We start from the raw sequence: 21,786 nt of genomic DNA on the forward strand, positions 1-21,786 counted from the left end.
AGAAACATTAAGAATATCAAGTGAGATTAAAGAAATTGATCAACATCGTATGTCAGATGTGGGACTTCCTAATGACTTCAAGGCTGAAATTTTTGTTTCAAAAATTATGTGAGATGCAACTCCTTAGTTAGAAAATATGGTTACTTCCTTTCTCTGCACCTGCATCCCAGCAGAAAGCCTCCCGTAAACTGGAAAAATAAAACAAAACTGGGCAAATATAAAAGCATCTGCTTACTCATGCTGGTAGCTCCCACTTCTGGCCACTTATAGTTCCCTGAGGGCTTCAGGCTAGAGCTGCTCATTGGCTCCCCATTATCAAGTCAGATCTGTTGCTCCCTTCCTTCACCCCTAATTCTGTAAGGAGATTAAAATTAATACAGCACATGTACATAACTTTGCTGGAGGCGATGTGAGGGTGGTGTGTGAAAGCACCTAATGGATGTTTATAGAACCAGCTCCAATGAGCATTTTTGTTCCTGAGGTTGTTTGGAAATCTTCAGGTGGTTTTAAGCTCTGTGCAGAGAATGCACCACTATCACCTACAGTGGGCCCACGCCCACACCCAATCTCTTCTTGGATTCTTAACGAATCAGAATTGAGATGTAGGACAGCACTGTGGAGTGATGGCATTGTGGCCTGATTCAAACCTCTGTCATGATAGGAGTCTGAATTTGTCCTGATGATAAAAGTGACACATGGACACACACCAGAGCTTTGCTATTTTAAGAATGTACTTTATACAAAATAACCAGTTCATATGGAAATAAATCTACAGACCTCCAAGGATCAAAAAGCTTTTTAAAAAGTTCCTTTAAAAAATTATCCAACACACAATATTGAACTAACTATTGAGGTAAATGTCGCTCTCAGTCAAACAGGGAATCAATCAGCAGACCACGACAAAATATACACAATATAAAAATAAATAGTATTCCCCTTTCCAGTACTGGCCAGGGAAGTTCACACGGCTTTCGCTTTCACAGCGGGAGCAAAGACTGCCCGACACTGCGCAGCAGGCTGGTGGAGCCTGGATGGGACTCCCAGGCATGTGAGTGAGGTACCCAAGACCCCGCTGGGGAAAAGAAGGGGCCACAGTCTACTGACGAGAGGTCAGTGTTTGAATAACTTACTCAATATCCACACCCCTGTTCCCAACCCACCCAACCCTTTCAAAAACACATGCAGGACAATTGCTGGTTATCAGGCATTTCTACTTAAGAGTTAAGTGAGAACAAGAGAAAGAGACCAGGTAAAAAGTCCAACCCAAGCCCCTCCATGTGTGTCTAGCACAGAGAGGATTCATCATCCAGCCAGGAGACAAAGCTTGTGTCACAGTTAACTGAGAGAGAGGGAATGCAGCAAAGTTCACCCCAATTCAGCTTTCCCAAAGGGATAGAAAGGTAAGGCTCAGAGTCCTACGGCGGAATGGTGGGTTGGCCCACTGAAACAAGAAAGGGGAGCCAGTCTTCTCACCTAGCAAGTCTCAATTACACCTGTAGTTCCTAAGCAGTGATGCAAGCCCAGGAATAAACACCCCCACATGCACAACCCAAATTCTAACATCCTGGCAGAATCTGTCAAACAAAGAGCTATGTGCTGAGACATCATATCCTGGAAACATCCAAGACTGAACTCTACACTGATACATGGAACTGATTCCCACAATAGGAGTCCCTGAAGAATCTGGCCAAGGGGTGAACTAAGAGAGAAACACAGAAGGGGAAATCATGCTAGCAAACCAGATGGCTTGCATTTCTTGAAAAATAGAGTTTCTTGGAAACATGCCAGGAATCTGACACGAAATTATCCTTGCCTTCGGACTCTAAATTGAGGCTTCCTGTGAAATTTCAAATTAGGTCTTAAAAGCAGTATATTATTTGCAGAAATGGTAATAACAACATGTCAGAAAAACATCACAGGATAATGATACCAAATGGTTAGTCACAAGAAGCACTTTCAAGGGAAAGGCTAGAGTAAACTGACATTTAAAGCTGAGCTCAGACTGAATGTAGACTAAAGGCCTTAAGGTTTTCCACAAACTTCAATAAAACAAAATCATACATAACCTAGAAACCTTCCAAAGGCCCTAATTTTCTTTCTGGATCTTTTATTTCTCTTAGGCCTTGGAGAAACAGTTTGTAACTTATAAACAAGCCTAATAAAGTTAAGTCATGAGGGTTAAACAGGAGCAAGGGTATTTCTAATTATTCATAGGTCTCAGGTATGCTCTCCTGGAGACCACTGAGAGTAGTCACACTGACAAGGTGACAGTGGCCTACAAGGTGAAGTGTCCAAGCCTAAACCTTTTAGGACACCCATACACATGCTTTTCTAACTATCATATAACCATCATATAACCATCATTTCCCTATTTGAAAAGATGGCAAATGTATTTGCATCTGTTTTAAGACATTGCATCTACTTAAGACACTTGGAAAGTGAAGTGCTAGAGGAGGAAGAAAGGCGAGAACAAAAGATCCTGCTTGCGGGTGAGTTGATGAGGAGTTCACAGCAGCTCAGTCATGTGTTTTCCCACAGTCTGGCAGTTGTGGGCAGCTTTCAGCAGATCTGCATTTCAGAAACCTGTAAAAGCTGGGAACATACCAGATAAGGGATGAAGCACTTAGCCCTGTAATGTACAACCAATTTCCACAAAGGATGCAACAAGGCTGACCATTTCACTGATGCTCTTGTTCACAGTGTTATAATTCAATACAGTAGTTCAATTTCTATAGCCCTTCCTTAAATTCTCTTCCTTAAATTCTCTCATCTCTAAAAAAGGAGATTAAAAGGTTTTACTACAGACACCCTCCCCTCCACTGTTCACAGCATCTCTCTAGCAACAGGTATTTGGAAGTGGGGAAAGAAGGAGGATGGTCACCTCAAGCAGCATGCTTAACACCGTGGCAGAGGCCCTATAGTGACCACAATCCTAAAGAGAAGTCAGAATGCTCTGAGCCCAGACCAGGCCTAACCAGCCCCACACCAATTAATTCTCCTCCTTCCTGTTTTTGCAAACACAGAAACTGAAGTCGTAATTTTTTGACCATGTTAGTTTACATAAGCTCAAGGACAGATTGAAGCCCATCCACATATCTTCTAACTTCTTGACTCTTCTTAGTGCTAGATTTCTGATAAGTATAAGGATCAAATTAGAACTCAACCTCATGATGCAATCCACTTGCAAACATACCACAGTTAAACTGAAAGTCTGTTAAAGAAAAGTTGGTGTTTTTTTGCATCATATATCAGAGGCATCTGTGTTCTGTCCCCTCGCACCCTCAACTCTGCCTAAGCCCTAATCAACACCACCAGCTTAGTTCACTTACTGATATGAATTTCCATTCTACTAGATGTCTTCGATTCAGTCTCTTTAACCTGAATGTTTCCAATCTGTTTCCTTTCCCTCTGAGCACACTGTTTAGCAAACTATAAATACTACAGTTTTATCAAAGCTGCTGAAACTGAAGGGAAAGGCTCTACTGACTCCACCCACAAGTGAATACATAAGAAACTAGGACAGATTAATATTTTATGAAGACTCTTCTATTATCCTCAAAGCATGCTTAAATTATGCTATTCTTTACAAAGACCTGTAATTTCAGGGTGTTTTCTTAGTTTTTTTCTTTATGGGATATTCATGGGTCCTAACTTTGGTGACATCTCAGCTAACATAAAATACAGAATGCTAAACACGAGAAATCCAGTGTAACTCCTAAAACTGTAATAAAAGTAATTTAATACTGTAAAATTGTTTCCTACCTCAGATAACAACAAATGATTTCCAAGAACCTGTCCTTGATAGCTATTTAAAATCACAATGGCTGATTTTACTATGATTCATTTAAAATGAGTAAAAACTATATATACTGAAATATTCCTAAATTCAAACTGTAACACTATAGAATACATATTCTCTATTCAGACCTGTGCAATTTCTTTATTGAGACTAACATATACAAACCTGAGTAGTCACTTTCACAAAACGTGATTTGTGCCAGAAAGCTTGTGTAATGCCTTCTAGATCACAGCCCGACAAGCCTGTGAAGATGTTCATTTGTCTTCTAATGAGTAAAGCACTCTAGTGATCCCAATTCCTGATAATGGTTTGCAGCTATCTTGTAGGGCTGGAGGCAAATCAGGAAGGGACACCATTTTCCCAAGGCCAAGATTTGGGCCACCAGAGTGAAAGGAGCCTGTCGTCTCGGTTGAAGCTTCCGGTGGGCCACAGGAGAGCACTCTGTCCCCAAACTAAGAAACGAACAATAAGGAGGACAGGTACAACTACACTCTCTGAGGTTGACTGGAAAGAAGGTCTTTAGTTGTGAAGGGCCAGTCAGCCACCATGGAAACAGTTATTGACATATGACAAGTTGAAGCCTTTCCTACCCTCTTCTCCAGCTCCCCAAAGCATTGAGTGTGACATGATTGTAAACAGACAGAGACCACTCCAGTGCTGTGAGCCCACCAGTTAGGACTTCCATTTCTTTCACATTCCCACCCACCCTACCCACTTTATGTACAATACATTCACCAACAAAAATTATTTTAAAAGGCAACATGAAAATTGTGTAAACTGGACCCAGCTCTGAAAACATTAATACTACAAGTAGTCCCTTCCTCAATATATACCTGAGATTAGCTGCTCACGAAAGTTTAAAAGCACCACTCTGTTATTTTGTATGCCCCCCACCCAAGTTTAAAGTGATTTTCCCTGAAGGACAGTCTCAGAATTTGGAGAAGTCAGCATGAACTCCAGGTTCACTTGATCTTCCTGACTGTCAGTCAGCTGTGCAAGTGATCCCTGACCCAGCACCTCTGCAAGCTCTGTGTCAGTCGTCTATGGAGTGAGTATGCTTCTAAGGCCCAGGAATGGCTCCAGCTCTTGGTGGCAAGGTGTAATTCACTGTGAAGGGGCACAGCAGGGTGACTGGGATAGAGATGGGCAAGGATCATTTCCCCAAATCCTCCATGTTCTGTCTTCATGTGCAGCTTTTCACTTCCTTGGGGGCAATTTCCTCCTAGGACTAGCTCTGAGAGGAATAGAATAAAGACATTTATAAGAAAAAAATTTTAAATTGTATCAATTGTCTAAGAAAATTAAACATATCAAAGAGTTGTATGTGCTTGCCTACACAGCTACAGAGGGTTGACTTTCAGGTACTAGATCTCTGATTTGGACCTGAGCCCCTATACTTAGAAGCTATAGAACTTTGTGCATACTAGAAGGTGCTACTACAGCTGCTCAGTTTCTTTATGGGGCCACAGATAAGATTGAGATAGTTTTTGCACACACAAACTCTCAGCAGTGTGTGAGAGAGAAGCAGCACTCAAAGGTAGCCACAATTATTCAAAACCTGACTGACCAGTCTCACACAAAGGAATAGGTGGGAAGGATTAAACAGGCAATTTTTGGCAAAAGAAATGTGGGAAGGCAGTGTGGAAAAATTGATACTCCTTAAATAAATACTCCTTAAACAGCTGGTTACCACACAAGATTATGAAAGAGGGGTATGTGGAAATAGTAGATAAGCAACATCTGAGGACTCTGTAGCCAATCTTCCCCAATGCCAAGGACTGGGATCAGGGCCTGAGTGATTTGTTTCACATGGCTGCCTATTGTAAATGAATTAACAAGACACCTTAAAATATTTTCTCAGGAGCGGGGTGTAGTGGCACATGCCTGTAATTCTAACAGCTTGGGAGGCTAAAGCAGGAGGATTGCTTGAATTCAGGGCCATCCTTATTGGCTACTTCACGAGGCCCTAAGCAACTCATCAAGACCCTAAGTGCCCCTGGGTTCAATCCTTGGTATCAAAAACAAAACAAAACAAAACAAAAAACACAACACTCAGGGACTGGGAATACAAATCAGTGTTAGAATGCTTTTCTAACTGCGGGAGGCCCTGGGTTCTATTATCAACATGGCAAAAAGGAAATAATTTTTAAAAATGCAGTCTCAGAATGGCAATGAGACCATGTGCAGATTGAGGATCCTTAATATGAAAGGCTCTAAGCTCCAAAGTTTTTTTTTTTTTTTTTCAGTGTGTGCTAGGGAGCAAACCCAAACTTTGCACATGATAAGCAAGTGCTATCACTGAGCTATATGCCAGGATGAAATTAAAAAGAAAATGGACATAATGCTGAAAGTTTTATATTTTGGAGCACCTTGGATTAGTCATGCCTAACTGGTAAACCCTATGCAAATATTCCAAAATCTGAAAAACTCTGAACTTGGGACTTTGGGTCCCAAGCATTTTGCAGAAGGGATATGAAAGTCATTATATATTTCCCACATTTTGAGGAATAAGAAAAGCTATGAATTTTGGTGATTCTTACCTGATCCAGAGGAAGTGTTGGGGGCTTATGTGGTGGCAGCTGTTCTGGTGATGCTGCTGGTGCTGGGGTCTTTGGGAATGAGGACTGCGACTGGATTGGATGTATGTGCATTCTGTAGCCACAGGAAAAGAACAGGTAAAAATTAATGAAGATGTATTAATTACAAAGGAAAACATACTTTAATCATGAAGGGATGGCTTAATTACCCAGGTGATCCAACTTGGAATCATCAATAATGGGACAAAATGACATTATATATATCTGAGCATAACATAATAGGAAGTACACCCATGAGAAGCATATTCCTGACAAAAGTGATTCATCCTTTTTTTTTTTTTTTTTGGTACCAGGGATTGAACTCAGGGGCACTTGGCCACTAAGCCACATCCCCAGCCCAATTTTGTATTTTATTTAGAGACAGGGTCTCTAAATAAAGAGACAGAGTTGCTTAGTGCCTCAGCATTGCTAAGGCTGGCTTTGAACTTGTGATCCTCCTGCCTCAGTCTCCTGAGCCACTAGGATTACAGGTATATGCCACTGCACCAGGCTCCAAGGAAAAATTTCTAAGGTCTACATTATTTAACAAGATATCCCTCTTTGTAGACTTCTTCACACACCGGCTATGTGATTAATCTTAAAAAAGGAAATACTGACTTGAATCCAGAATCTGGGACACACTACACAAGGCCTGGACTCTTTGAAAAACAAAACAAAGACAGCATAATCGTCATAAATTAAGAAACCAAACAAACATAAATACATAAGCCTTGGTTGGATCCTGGTTCAGAAACAAAACAAAATAAGATGTATAAAGCAAATACGGCAAAATGTGAATAGGGAGAGAGGGTGTAATGATAAGAAGATGGTTGGGGAGAGGGGCACACTGGTTTTTAAGTTGAAAGGTACTAGTTTAATAACTATACTTCATAACTTCAAGTGCCCATATTTTATACATCATTTATTTTGAAATGTTCCCAGATGACATATCACCTCACTGAGCCGTCCTGCAACTCCTGTTGGGGTTTAAACCAAAGACTTCACAAATAGTAGGCAACTCTCTATTACTGAGCTACATCCCCAGCCCTCAATGGGTTTTAAAAGTGGTACCAATACAAATATATTGAGGAAGTCTTAGGAGAGAGTATCTGACTTGTTTCAATTCTGGATAGACCTGGAACTTTAACATCACACATGTTTAACTTCCTCTGATAGGCATAGTTTAACATTTGTTATTCTTTTAGAGAATAAGAAAAACATTCAACACATTCTTACCCTGATGGTCTGTACATTTCCTGGAAGGATCCTCTTATTCCACTTCCAGTGCCAATCTGTTCCATCATTACTGCTTGAAAGTGGCCCAGGCCCTCTTCCTGGCAGCGATAGAGAGAACCCTCTTGAGAGAGGCCATTAGGCTGGGCAGGCCCTGGATGGTGGGGTGGGTGAGCACCCACAGGAGAATATGGCCTGGGTTGAAAATGACTGGTTGGCCGCTGTGGTGTATAAGAAGGCCCCGTTTGTAGCATCATACCATGAGGTGGGAAAGGAGGTGAACCAAATCCCATCCCTGAACTCAGAGGTGTAGGAGGAGTTCCATAAATATATTCGTTGGCTGACAAAGAACTCTGTAGCTTGGTAGCTGCATTATGGTTGTCCAGATCTAAAAACTCTTTGGGACTCTCTGGCCTCTCCATAGATTCATCAAGCTTTTCTTCCTCTGGACCAGGATTCTGTCTGTCAGGTGGGACAACTTTAGCAGCCACTGCATCCATTCGAGTTGGGGAAGTTAAGGCAGCACTCAGTGTCTCACAGCTTTGCAGATTAGCCATGGAATTTTTATCTGAGAAAAGGGGCCGTGGGTGAGGGGCATGACTTGCTGGGGGGCCACCTGGGTTTCCCTGAGGGTGGAGAGGTCTCTGCCAATCAGAAAAGCCCTGTGGACAAGTGTAATAAGGAGTTCGCTGGTAATGATGGTAGGAAGGCTGTGGAGGTGGTGGTTGGTAGGAATACCTCATTCCCTGGGGAGGGCGATATCGGGGAAAGATCCCAGGGTGAGGATTGTTAGACTGAAAGGCCCTGGGAGAGAAATGCTGAGGATGCGATACCGAGGATTTCCCCCCCATCATAGGGCCCAAGGCTTGCAGGCTTGGACTGATGTGGTAATGTGCAGCTGAATTAGAGTATTCTAGGCCAGGCATGTACAAGGGAGAAAACTGGCTTACAGGGCTTGTCATTAAACTGGGGTCTGCACATGGAGGTGTAGTTGCATTCTGTCCTGTGCAGGGCATGGTCTCCTGCAATGTTTTGCCTCTGGGGCAGACTGGTTTTTCTGAACCATTGCCACCAAGGCCCTTCCCCTCTGATCCACAAGGAGATGCTTCACCAATGACTCCATTTTCAGGAAGAACGCCTCTGTCGGCCATTGTGGAGAGGTCTCTCATACAGCCTTGGGCAGCTGGGCTGGTATAGCTGCTGTCTGAGGTCCAGGTATTCTTGCCCTTTGCTGTTTTACAGTTGTCTGCAGATTCCAATGTGTCATTTTTGAGCTCTGTGGCCTCTGTTTCCCTTTCTCTTGGTGAGCTCTGCCTGGTGCAGTCGGCCTGCAGGGGAGGTGTAGGTTGAGGTAGCTGTTTAAGGTATACCCCCTCTGAAGCACCAACGCTTGCTGGTTTCTCTTCAAGTCCAGGCAAAGCTTCTCCTGGGGGGAAAAAACAAAAAGGAGAACAAAATAACTAAGTAGCTGCAATGACAATACGAATGGAGGTAGTTATAAAAAGTATGCAAAATAAGGAAGATCAGGGTTGAGGTGAGGACAGCAATTCAAGCCTCAGCTAGCTAGCATTAGTCCCTGGAAAAGGTCAGGATATCGGGGATCTATATGCTCCCTTTCATGGACTTACAGGTAGAATCTAACATTAAGGTATGCACCAGGGCTGGGGATGTGGCTCAAGTGGTAGCGTGCTTGCCTGGCATGCGTGAGGCCCGAGTTCGATCCTTAGCACCACAAACAAACAAAGATGTTGTGTCTGCCAAAAACTAAAAAATAAATATTAAAAAAAAAAAAAAAAAAAAAAGGTATGCACCAAAATGGAAATACCCCACATCATAGGCACATTACTGAGAGAATATGGAGCTTACAGACTCCAGGCAGATGTATGTGAACTATGGAAGGAGAACGTGGTAATAATTAGAATGGGTACCCAGGTGAGAGGTTCTAGAAACGGACACAATGTATAGGTCCAATGCATGAGATACCCAGTGCTCAAACAAAAGGTGGAGCATGCTGAGCACACTCTGAGCAACAACCCATCCCTTTTTTCGAACAAGAGGCCCACATCAAAAAAACTCGAAAGGCATTCTTTGAATATTAGAGAAATTGAATAAATTCAATCAAATTAGTCTTGAATGCTCAATTACACCCCAGATTGTTTACCTCACTATGGTAGCAAACCATTAACATGATGAATAACAGAGGAACTTTGTTTTTATATACACACACATACATATCTGATCATGATATTTCTAGGACAGAGTTGTTGTCCAAGCAAGATCAAAATCTGATTCTAAAAAACAAACTTTTTTTTTTTTAAAAAATATTTATTTATTTTTTTTAGTTTTCAGTGGACACAACATCCTTGTTTGTATGTGGTGCTGAGGATCGAACCCGGGCCGCACGCATGCCAGGCGAGCGTGCTACCGCTTGAGCCACATCCCCAGCCCCTAAAAAACAAACTTTTAAAGGACAAGATTAAAGATTCATATTGACTTTTTTTTAAAATTTGTACTAGGGATTGAACTCAGGGGCACTCAACCACTAAGCCACATCCCCAGCCCTATTTTATTTATTATCTTTATTTAGAGAAAGGGTCTGAGTTGTTTAGCACCTTGCCATTGCTGAGGCTGGCACTGAATTTGTGATGCTCCTGTCTCAACCTCCTGAGCTGCTGGGATTACAGGCCTGTGTCACTGCACCCATCTCATAATGACTGTGTGTGTATTGGAGAGGGAGTGGGGTGGGTGCTGGGGACTGAACCCAGGGCCTTATGTATGCAAGGCAAGCACTCTACCAACTGAGCTATATTCCCAGCCCCATAATGACTTATAAAGAACTACTAAGATGCCTAAGGCTATCAGTGAACTAAAGCTGGCCTTAAGGAAAAAAGATACAAACTGAGCAACAAAATAAAAAAAATTATACTTTTTATTAACACAAAGCTCAGCAACTAGTGGACAGACTGTATCTAAAGTGTCATGAATGATACTATTTCAAACCTTTGACTTGCAGACACACCTGAAACCTGTATTAGAAAATTCGTCTGTAGCTATTCACAAAGTGGACCTTTTCTAGAAGGAAATGCTCAAAGTTAAGTTTGAGTTCTAGCCCTAGCATCAATGTCCCATGAACTTTTCATCAGCTTTTTATGAATGTTCAAGTATCTCCACCCTCTACTCACATCTGAAGAAAATTACAAAAATGTATACTACACTTCTACCCTTGAAGTCAGCATTAAGTACACAAAGGATTCTGATTCTTTTTAACTTTTCTTCTCTAGTTTACTCTTTACTTCTCTTAAATGGCATTTCTAAGAAACTGTTTCAAGCTTTGCTAGAACTCACTGTGCTTCATTTTTACTACATACAGGCATGTATCTAAGGAGAGGATAGAAATGATTAGACACTGAAACTTATTTCATAATGGTGACTTTCCAGATAGTTTTTTTGAAGGATATGAGAGATGCAGTAGATAACAGGAAGAATGTTTATCTAGCCTTGTCAGGGTTCAAATCTTTCTTTATCACTTAAGACAGTAAATAATCTAGTATTTCTGAATTAAATTTTCCATCTATAAAAATAAGGATATTAATAGTAGATATTACAAAGGCTTTTTCTGAGAATTAAATGATTACAAATCAAAGTCTCAAAAAGAATGTCACACAGGAAGCACCTATAAGTGTGATGATCATTATTATCATGCTGAGATCTTCAGACCAAAAGGAATACTATGATTGGTTCAAACTTAAGTAGCTTAGGAAAGAGACTGGAAATGTGTTTACATATGGTTTCATATTGTGTGTGAAAAGATTACTCATAATTTACAGCTTAAAAACCCAAAAGTCAGATAAAAGTAACAATATATACATTACCTTGGTCATTCTCAGGCTTTTGTGTTTCATTGTTATCCTGTATCCTCCCAGGGTTGCCCAAGGCAGGTTTGGGGGCTGACAAGCTTACTGATGCTGAATGAGCTACCTGTGGAAAAGGGCCAGGTACTTGGGAGGGAGTGGGTTGACAGGGGTTGTAAGGCACACCTGGTGGGCAGACACGGGAGGACAGCTGCTGCATGGCGATCATCTCAGGGCTGTCCATCATAGAGTCCCCTCCTTGCATCCCACGCAGGGTCTGGGAGGGCCCTCCAAATAGAGAACTTGGTGCTGGGGTTGGAGGTGGCTGCAACCTATGACCAGTGGACTTACAAGGTGGTCGCATATATCCTGAAGAAGGAACACCATGAGGTAGAAAGCTTGATTGCTTAGTCCACTGGTTTTGGGGTATAGATGGTCTCATTACTCGGGAATCCATCATGTGACCAAGAGCGTGAGGCTGGTGAGCGGGTCCTGGCCCGAGGTGGGGCTTCTCATCTGGCCCCAAAGGTCCTGGATTTGTAGTACCATGGTTCCCATTCCAGACGGTAGAGTGTACACGATTCAGGTACTTGTAGGATCGATACATGTGACTGGGAGGAATTTCTGAACTCTCAGCAAAGTCTGCTGGTCGGGTTGGAGCCCCACCATGCCTGGGAGGAATAAATCCTGGCTGGAATGAAGCTGGGGGATACATGTTTCCATCCTGACCAGGGCCACTCATCTGTCCAAGCTGCAAGGAGGCGGGATGTGATCCCATGTTAGAAAGGTGTGTTAGCCCCCCACACATCTGCTTATCTTCTGGAGTGCCAAGCTGGGGTCCTCGGTGGTTACTAATTCCAACTGGAGGCTGGCAACAGAAAAAATAAAGTGAGCAAAGTTAACCAGTCACTTGTAACATGCTTCACCTATAGAGACAGTCTCTTCTGCACAGAAGATAATTAATTAAATTTAACCTGAGAAGACACTATTTCTGAAACATGCTGTGGGACCTGTAGCAGCTATGGTTTCTGAGGTGACTCCTTACCTGCATGGAAAAAGCCTGATGCTGCTGCATGGGCTCTCCTGGGTGTGCTTCTGGGACTCGAGAGGGACCATAGAAGGTGTTGGGCTCTGATCCTTGAAGAGGGCCAAATGCTCCTGGTACTGCTGGCCTCTGGAGGCAGTGAGCAAAGGGAGGGAAGAAAAAAATAGACAAGGATATTAAGCACAGAGCAAGGAGTTCCCTAAAGTTTGCTAGTGTACATACTTCCCTAGAGTGAACTAGCTCCTGACCCTAAAGCAGGTTCCCTCTCCAACAGAGTAAAATTAAAATGGTGTCTCTTGCCAGGTATTCATGTCTATTAATGTGAGTTACTTGGGAAGTTGAGGCAGGAGGATCACAAGTTTGAGGCCAGCTGGGATAACTTGGTAAGACCCTGTTTCAAAACTCAAAAAGGGCTGGGGATATAGCTTAGAGGTAGAGTGCCCCCAGGTGCAATCCTCAGTGCCACAAAACAAAAACAAAATGTTATTTTACCATCTTTTAAAATTACATCCTTTTTGCCCCTGTACAGAGCTTTTTTACCCATTTCATCTCCCATTGCACCCTGTCATAAGATTTTAACATCTCAGATACACTGCATAGCTTATGTACTTCTGTGCTTTAACCTTTCTCCCTCCATCCTTCTGTCTCTTCCATGAAGTCTTCCTATGTTGCCCAGGCTGGTCTTGAACTCCTGGGTTCAAACAATCCTCTTGCTTCAGCCTCCTAGTAGCTGGGAAAACAGGCATATACCACCATGCCTAGTCTTTTTAAAATCTGTTTTTGCTCACACTGAGAATATGTGATTCAAATGACTAAAAGAGAAGAGGATTTGAAATAAATTCAATGGGGCAGGGCGGGGGAGATCATCCATATAATTACTTTGTAAGAAGTGCGAAATGGATAGCCCTTACTTTCCCATGAGTTCACTAGCTTGGAGAAATCATCACAAAAGTTTAGCTCTTCCTTACCATTTGGTTTAAAAGAGGTGCTTGGCTGGGCATTCCACCACAGTGCACAGGGCGGGAAAAACCTCGGCCATTTGAAGTGCCCACTTCTCGAGGGGGCTGAGTAGAACTGCTGCTCTGATCATCCCCTGAAGAAGAAGCTCGGCGTGCAGGGGGCAATGATTTTCCTCCATTTTCCATGGGCTGCTGCTTCCTGCTGGGCCCTTCAGAGTCCCTAGAGCGGGTCCAAATATGGCTTCCACTATTACGACCAGACCGACTCCGTCTCTTCTCCCGCTTTTCATCCTCTCGGATCCAAAATTCTTCATCCGTGTCTCCATCTTCTCCAGGAAAATGTTTCATCATTGCCCGATGGAAACATCTCTCTAAATTATCAGACATCTTGGTATACTCTATAAGGAACAGACGAGGACTAACTACCACGTATAGATTTTATAGGTCACAAAAGATAATTCTTGGGCTGGGGATGTGGCTCAAGTGGTAGCGCGCTTGCCTGGCATGCGCGCGGCACTGGGTTCGATCCTCAGCACCACATACAAATAAAATAAAGATGTTGTGTCCACAGAAAACTAAAAAAAAAAAAAACTACATCTTTAAAAAAAAAAAAAAAAAAAACAAAATTCTTCCACTAACAATAAAAACTGCAACTATTTGTTCCAACTCATTTTGGGGGCATATTCTGTAGAGCTATGACTAGAAGATGAGTAAGAGATGGCTTCTACCCATAAAAAGCTCAAAGTTGTATGGCTAATTACCTCAAACCATTGAAAATTTAATTTTTAAAGCTAAATTACTGAACTCATTAAATACAATCACTGAATCTTTTTTTTAAACTCTGGCATTGTTAATTAATTCATCAATAACCCAGTTTGAGTACCTGGAGCCATTTATTCTTTAGTATTAAATAGATACTATGCTGACTTCTCAAAATGACTTAAAAATGACAAGCTGGGGTGCAGCTCATTGGCAGAGTATGTGTCTAACATGTAAGAGGACCACATGCACAGGTTCCAACCCCAGTGCTATCCCCCTGCCCCCCCCCAAAAAAGAATGGGCTCCATCTAGGTTCTCCCCATTTGTGCTGAAGAGGACCAGGTAAACCTAGACTAGTCTCTAGAATGAGAAACAACCTAAGGCCATCTACTCTCCTGCTGAGCTCTGCTGTTCTATGGGAGAAAAGAGAGCTCCTGACACATATAGTGGAAATGCTTGTAGTAGCCATAGCTTTTAGTTTACATTCTGTTGATAGTTCTTAAAAAAAAAAAAAAAAAAAAATCACTAGGAAATGTGCGTCTAACAGAAGGAGTTTTAAAATCTGATTATATAATGGCATAACAGATATGCACCTGGCACAGATTTCTTACCCACTTACCACTATTCTCCCCATTATATTTTCGACAATTCCTGAACATTGTCTTCATGTCATTTACAAATTCATCCTTGGTACAGTATAAACCTCCATTCAATTTCTTCTCCATGCTTGAAATATCCATGGGGATCTAAAATAGAACAAGGAACTCTATTATAATCAACAATAACATATTATAGGAATAAACAACAACATGCTATAGTCCCTACAAGGCAAAAGAATAATGGCATTACAAGTTGTTCAAGAGCCTGGTGTATCTCCAGCAACCCTGATCTTAAGAATGACAGCTAGGCAAACAAACAATAAAGTACAAGCAAGACACAGAGGCTACCTTTATAATCTGATAATAATTAGGAGCATAAGATTCATCCACGGGTTCCAAAAATGGCCAGGAATCCTTGTGAGCCTTTACCACATCTAGAACTGAAAACCAAAGAAGAAAACTTGACTAATAACTCACAGCAAGACTTCCACCACAAACACAGTAGTTGAGAATGGGAACTAACCTTTATACATGGCAGTGAAGTCATCATCCAACTCAAAGCTGTAAATCATAAAATAAGACATTAGTATTCATTCTGACTACCTTCTCAACCTATCTTCAGTTTAACCATAGACATAGCTAAATGCACGAAGATCTTGAATAGTCTCAACACTATTATTTAATACAGATAACATTTGCTAAAAATAATATAAACATGGGAGATAATCCACCTTAGGAAAAAAGGGAATATCACTTTACTTATGTATAATATGATAGGGTATATGCAAATGATACAAAACTTTAAGATCCTACAATTTATTTAAGCAGGATTTATTCATGGCTCATAAATTTATTTGGGATCTAAATAATAATAATAATAATAATTAAAAAACACATAGCAGAATGGTTCATGAACACTATTCCTTTCCTTCTTGCATTTTTAGTTAAGGAGTAAAGATATACAGTACCTAGGATAACTACAAAGAAGTTACTTTTTAAAAAAATCTATATATTTTAAGTTGTAGATGGATACAGTATCTTTATTTTACTTTTATGTGGTACCAGGGATCAAATCCAGTATCTCATGCATACTAGGCAAGCACTCTACCACTGAGCCACAACACCAGCCCAGAAGCTATTATTCTCAAAAGTACAAACTTCTTTTCACATTTTCAAGAAACAATTGTATATAATAAATCATCAGTTATGATTTCATTAAGTTAATGAGTGGAGTACTAAGAGTTTTGTGTACAAGCATCTCTGTGCTTCTAGAGTATGACAGCAAAAAAATCTAAGAAGGGCAAATGAGCATTAAGAGACATTCAGCATCTCCATTTGTGTGGCACGAGGAGTGCTGAAGTCAGGTCTGAGTTTCAGGCTGACCTCTGTCTCTTACTGTGTTTTCTCAACTTTGAAATGGTGGTGCCATTGCCTACTACACAGCTCAGTTTTAAATACTAAATGAAAGGAGGGCTTGCTTATTAGCAAGGTGCAGTGCCAAGTGACATCACCGATATGATTAAATACTTACAGATCCTTTGTCTTTTTTCCTTCCCTCATGGGAGAATTAGGGTCCAGATGGGAAAGTTCTGGGGGTAGCTCCTTGCCTTGAGCCAGCAGCCATGCCCTTTCTTCCCTGAGTTTTCTCCTCTTGGCTCGATCTACAAGGAATAGTCAAATGAGCGTATGTGCTCACTCTTCCTGACACCTATGGTGCTCCGCATCCCACATCCCCACCTCACATATGCACAGAACAACCTCATTCACTTGACTTCAATGTCACATCTTCAGAGAATACTCATGATAATCTTATTTAAATGTTACTTCAATCATAGCAGTCTTTATTCATAGATCTGGTTTATTTTTATTCAGATAGCTCACCACTACCTATTCCAGTTTGTATGTATGTGTAGGGGCGTGTTTCCAGATTGAACCCAGGGGTGCTTAACCACTGAGCCACATCATCACCCCTTTTTCGAGACAGGGTCTCACTAAGTTGCTTAGAGCCTAGCTAAGCTGCTGGCTGGCTTTAATCTTGAGATCTTTTGCCTCTGCCTCCGGAATCACTGGAATTATAGGTATGCACCACTGCACCCAACCACAGTTATCTGTTTTATTCTCCACCTTTTTCCTACTGGAATTGAAACTCTACAATAAGAATATCTTATTTCATTCATTACCATATACCTACAACAGTGCCACATAGAATGAGTTCTCAAAAAACATTTGTTAAAGAACAATCTCATTACACAGGTATTATTAATTTTTCAGATACAGAAACGAAACCACAATTGTGTACCTATAATAAGAACCTACTGAAAAAACAAGAGTCCCAATGAAACACATAATTAAACAAAAAGCATAATTATTAACTTGAAAAAATAAAATCTAGCAGTGGAAACAAAATATATTCAAGATCTCACAAGTAAGATATAATTACATAATACATAAACAAGCTAAATTTATTGATTACATAAACTATGGGTTTTTACAATAAAGCAATGAACTAGGTTGAGTGTCCCTGAGTTAAAAAAAAAAAAAAGTCAAATCCATATGCTATGCTATTTCATTTGAAACTACAATAGAAAAGAAAAACACTGTCTGTATTCAATCAAGCCAAATGGTATATTATCACATGATTTATCAGGTTCAGCTTATAAATCACAACTGTTATCCAAGAAAATATCGAGAGAGATAGTTGTTTTCCTTTACTATGCTGAACTATAAATGAAAGAAAACACTCATTATACCATGCCCTGTAGAGACTCTTAGAAAACTCTGTCTTAATAATATTAATATTCTAGACTTGAATAGCGCTATTATCTAAATAAAAATATTTGGAACCTTTCTTAAGCATATCTCACTCATATTATGAATTAGATATGTGAAATATAAACACAACAGAATACAATTGACCTATTTAAACAGAAATGGCCAGAAATAGCTGAAATAAATGATGATCCGATCCCACCTTCATCTGATCTTGGTTATTCCCACACAGGAACCTCTCCAGACATCACACAAGGGCTACATACCTTCCACTGCCTTGACCTTCTCCTCCAATTCCCGCTTCCTTTCCTCTTTCAACATCTGCTCCTGTTCCTTTTTCTGCACTGCAAGGAGAATCTGCCGTTCTTCCTCTTCCTCCTTGCGCTTCTGTTTTTCAATTCTGGTGAGCACAGGAGTCTCCTGTGAGGAGCCAATGAACATATCGAGTAAATTTTGAACAATAACACAAAGCAGTTCATCACTTCTTCAATTTATTGAATTCAATAAATACAAATACATCAAATTCATTTAAAAGTTTATTGCATTATCTATAATATATATGAATGGGCATATAAAAACACACTAAAATGGTGGGGGCTGGGCTCAAGGGCACATGCTACTTCAGAGGCTGAGGTAGGTAGATCACATGTTCAAAGCTAGTCTCAGTAAAATAATTTAAGACTCAAGCATGGGTTCAAAAATTTATGATTTGTAGTCTTTAGGAAACAATGTCATATACAATGTGATGGACAAGAGAAAAAAATTGAGAGACATTCCTCTAGATTTATTATTTGATGAAAGTGCAATTTTTAAAAATATTTATTTATTTTAGTTGTACACAATACCTTTGTTTGTTTTTATGTGGTGCTGAGGATCCAACCCAGGGCCTGGCACATGAACAGCTCTACTGCTGAGCCACAACCCCAGCCCCTACTTTTCCCATTTCTAAAGATCAGTAAGTTTAAGGAATCTCTAGCAAGCTTTGCTAAGATAAATAGAGAAGACGCAAAACACCTTAAGAATCAGCATGGGAGCTGGTGATGTAGCTCAGGATCCAATTCTTGCTTTGTTTTTATGTGGTGCTGAGGATAGAACCCAGGGCCTCGCATGTGCTAGGCGAACGCTCTACTGCTGAGCCACAAACCAGCCCCATGAAAGTGCAATTTTTAAAAACATCTTCAGCTCAGTATACTAAGGATGAAAGTTATTAGACAAAGTACGGGTTCACAATTTAAATGATTCATGACTTTTTTGCATGTTTTCCAACCTAAGCAACATTAACATAAAGATTGCAAGTGGCCAATGGGAATGTGATTACCTAAGAAATCAAACAAAAGAAAAGGTAAACTAAGGAAAACAGGACCACTACCACTAATAATTTTATGAAAGTTTTACAATGTATATTTCCCAGTAAAACTAGTTCTGAACCATTCTACAGGCTAGAACACTGATGTTTATTTTCCATTTCTTTTCTCAACTTTTTTGCTAATGTAAAAGCTAAACATTTTTCTTTTTTCAGTACTGCTATTGAAGAAGTCATGCCTACTGCCTGCTACAGAGAATACAAATTGCAGTGGTCTTAATGTGGTGGGAATAAAGAATGCAGAATGACGATATACAAGTCACCAGTCAACAATGAAACTATTTTTAAACAATATATTTTGTTTATGGTTCTTAAAACCACTTTAGATCCCAATTTGACTCAATTTGGGGGTGATGTTGTCTAGGTAGTGGACTTCTAGGCATCATTTTTATCACTCAAAATATTTGAGCCTGCCTTTAAGTTTATAAGGACAAAATTGGGAACGAACAGGAGAAGTTAAATAAAAAAATTAAATCTGAATCACACACATAACAGTGTGCTCATAAGGAACCTCAGTAGAAATAAATAACAACCATAAGCCTCCCAAATCATCATTATCCCACAACCAGAGGTGAAATTGATGATAATTCTGAAAACAGGGATGCTACTGACATTTGGCAAGGACTTTTTCTTTTGAACCAAAATGCCTCACTCATGCTAAGAAAGCACTCTACCACTGAGTTACAATCCAGCCCAAGGACAATTCTTTTAAACAGATGATTGGTTACATCTCGTCACTGCCTCCTAAATACATGTCAGTGAAGCAGGGTTCACTGCTTCAACAACAATCTCCACCTCCCCCCTTTTCCCAAATCCTTATATATTCCAACTCTTGATAACATTTTCACACAGCTGAGAACATATTAACCCAGAGTTACCAAGTCGAAAAAAAAAAGTATCTATAATGACCATACTTTTAATTTATGCATACTTTGCCCTTCCCCACAAGACTACAGATGAAAATATGTGAAATATTCTTTTCTTTTTTTTTTTTTTTTTTAAGTGGTGCTGGGGACTGAACCTAGGGCCTTGTGCATGTAAGGCAAGCACTCCATCAACTGAGCTGTATCTCCAGCCCCCCAAATATTCTTCTTTCAACCATTAGATGTATATAAAAAGGGATCAGATTTTGGGGCAGGTGGGGGCTGGGAATGGAACACAGGGCCTTACACATGCTAGGCTAGGCAAGGCAAGTGTTCTACCACTGAGCTGGATCCTAAGCCCCAGGATAAGGGCAAAGCTGCAAGTACAGCGCACCTGCCAATCATCAGCCGTCATCAGTTCAGTGAGGAACAGCCCTGTCTGAACTCGGGATTCAACCTTGGGGGTAGAGTTCTGATTCTTGTAGGCTATGGGTACCAGTTCAAAGAAGCAATGCTTATCTTAAGTCATATACAAATAATTTGAAAGATCATAGATCATAGATAAATTTTAATCTGCAGGGAGAAATTTGATAAAGCATTAGGAAAATAACACTCGTAACTACTGAATAATGTTTTCTTCTCCTTTTATTAAACTGTAATTTTCCTCTGAATGAAATTCTGCAATATTTATTGCCCCCCAAAAAAACCCTAAATTTATTTTTAACTGATCCATAAAAAGCACAATAATTGTATGTTAAGAGATTATTATGTGATATTTTAAAACATATATAGAGTATAATCAAGTTAAATTAATCTATCTCATCAAACATTCATCACTTCCTTATGGTAGGATTTACAATTCTTTCCTTGAGCTTTTTCAAACACATGGCATAAAATTCCTATTTGCAGTCACCCTACTGTGCAAGAGCACAACAGAACTCCCTGCCCTCTTAACTGCGACTCATTGCCCACTTATCACTCTCTCCCCATTACCCCTCCCTTCCCATATTCCCCAGAGATTGCTGCTCTTAAATCAAAGTCATGGTTATGGATCATTAACAAAAACATTATGTAAAGATTACCTTTATCTGGTTATTTCTTTTCTTACTGGGGTGAAATTCACAAGCAAAATTAACCACTTTTAAACCCATTCCTCTCCCATAGTGCCTGGCAACCATCTACCAGTTTTATGTCTCTGTAGATTTCTTTATTTTTGGATATTTCACATAAATATGACTACACAGTATGTGTCTGGTTAGTTATTTTTAAAAATATATGTGCTAAACACACATGCTATAATAACTGAGTAATCTGAATTACAGCTTCTTTAAAAAACAAACTTAAAGCTCCCTGAATGTCATTTCAAGGTGAGGTCAAAAACCTAAAGCTGGCGGGCATGGTGGCCCCAACCCAGTGAGTCTGGAGGCAGAGGTCCTAAGCAACTTAGCAAGACCCTGTCTCAGAATAAAAAATAAAAAGAAATGGGGATGGGGCTCAGTGGTTAAGTGCCCCTGCCTAGGCTTGCCTGCCTTTGTACATCTGTGGCCCCCTGCCTTACAGTGTTGACCCCTACCTCTATTGTTTAATCTACCTGTTCTCATATCACTTTCTGTAGAGTTCACCCCACCCAGCATTAGCATGTCAGGTGAAAAACCCCTCTGCTTGACTGAATACCCTCCTCTGCCTCACATTTCTTGTGCCCTTTTCTTTTTAACATAATGTTACAATTCTAGCAGTTTCCTAACATTTTACATAAAAGACATCATACACATCTGAAAAAAAATCCATGTTGTGTACCAAAAATCTGCTTTTAAATTTCTGTATTAATTTTTAGCACTCTGCCACTTAAAAGCAAAACGTATGCTAATGAAAACACCACTGGAGGACAGGATAGGACTCACTTTCTGAGGACACCAGTACAACAAAATGAGCCAAAACCAAACCAAAAAATTAAACAGTGGGGAAAAAAG

At 40.4% G+C, this 21,786-nt stretch overlaps 1 protein-coding gene across 2 annotated transcripts in view; it reads right to left on the reverse strand.

Moving 5' to 3' along the window:
• Window positions 1-4,516: 4,516 nt before the first annotated feature.
• Window positions 4,517-21,786, reverse strand: part of LOC124103263 (chromatin remodeling regulator CECR2) — a 147,121-nt gene continuing 129,851 nt past the window's right edge. For both annotated transcript variants that reach the window (XM_046459778.2, XM_046459777.2), the window contains 11 exons: window positions 17,857-18,010; window positions 16,353-16,482; window positions 15,345-15,382; window positions 15,170-15,261; window positions 14,842-14,968; window positions 13,473-13,861; window positions 12,505-12,633; window positions 11,481-12,327; window positions 7,612-9,034; window positions 6,340-6,451; window positions 4,517-5,033 (listed from right to left, as the gene is read on the reverse strand). In XM_046459778.2, the coding sequence (XP_046315734.1) occupies window positions 5,028-5,033; window positions 6,340-6,451; window positions 7,612-9,034; window positions 11,481-12,327; window positions 12,505-12,633; window positions 13,473-13,861; window positions 14,842-14,968; window positions 15,170-15,261; window positions 15,345-15,382; window positions 16,353-16,482; window positions 17,857-18,010 (3,447 nt within the window). In that variant the 3' untranslated portion in view covers window positions 4,517-5,027. The remainder of the gene's footprint in view (window positions 5,034-6,339; window positions 6,452-7,611; window positions 9,035-11,480; window positions 12,328-12,504; window positions 12,634-13,472; window positions 13,862-14,841; window positions 14,969-15,169; window positions 15,262-15,344; window positions 15,383-16,352; window positions 16,483-17,856; window positions 18,011-21,786) is intronic.

The sequence above is a fragment of the Marmota monax genome, unplaced genomic scaffold (genome assembly GCF_021218885.2).
Source record: "Marmota monax isolate L192 unplaced genomic scaffold, Marmota_monax_Labrador192_F-V1.1 WCK01_AAM20220418_F8-fsc00163, whole genome shotgun sequence".
Lineage (NCBI taxonomy): Eukaryota > Metazoa > Chordata > Mammalia > Rodentia > Sciuridae > Marmota > Marmota monax.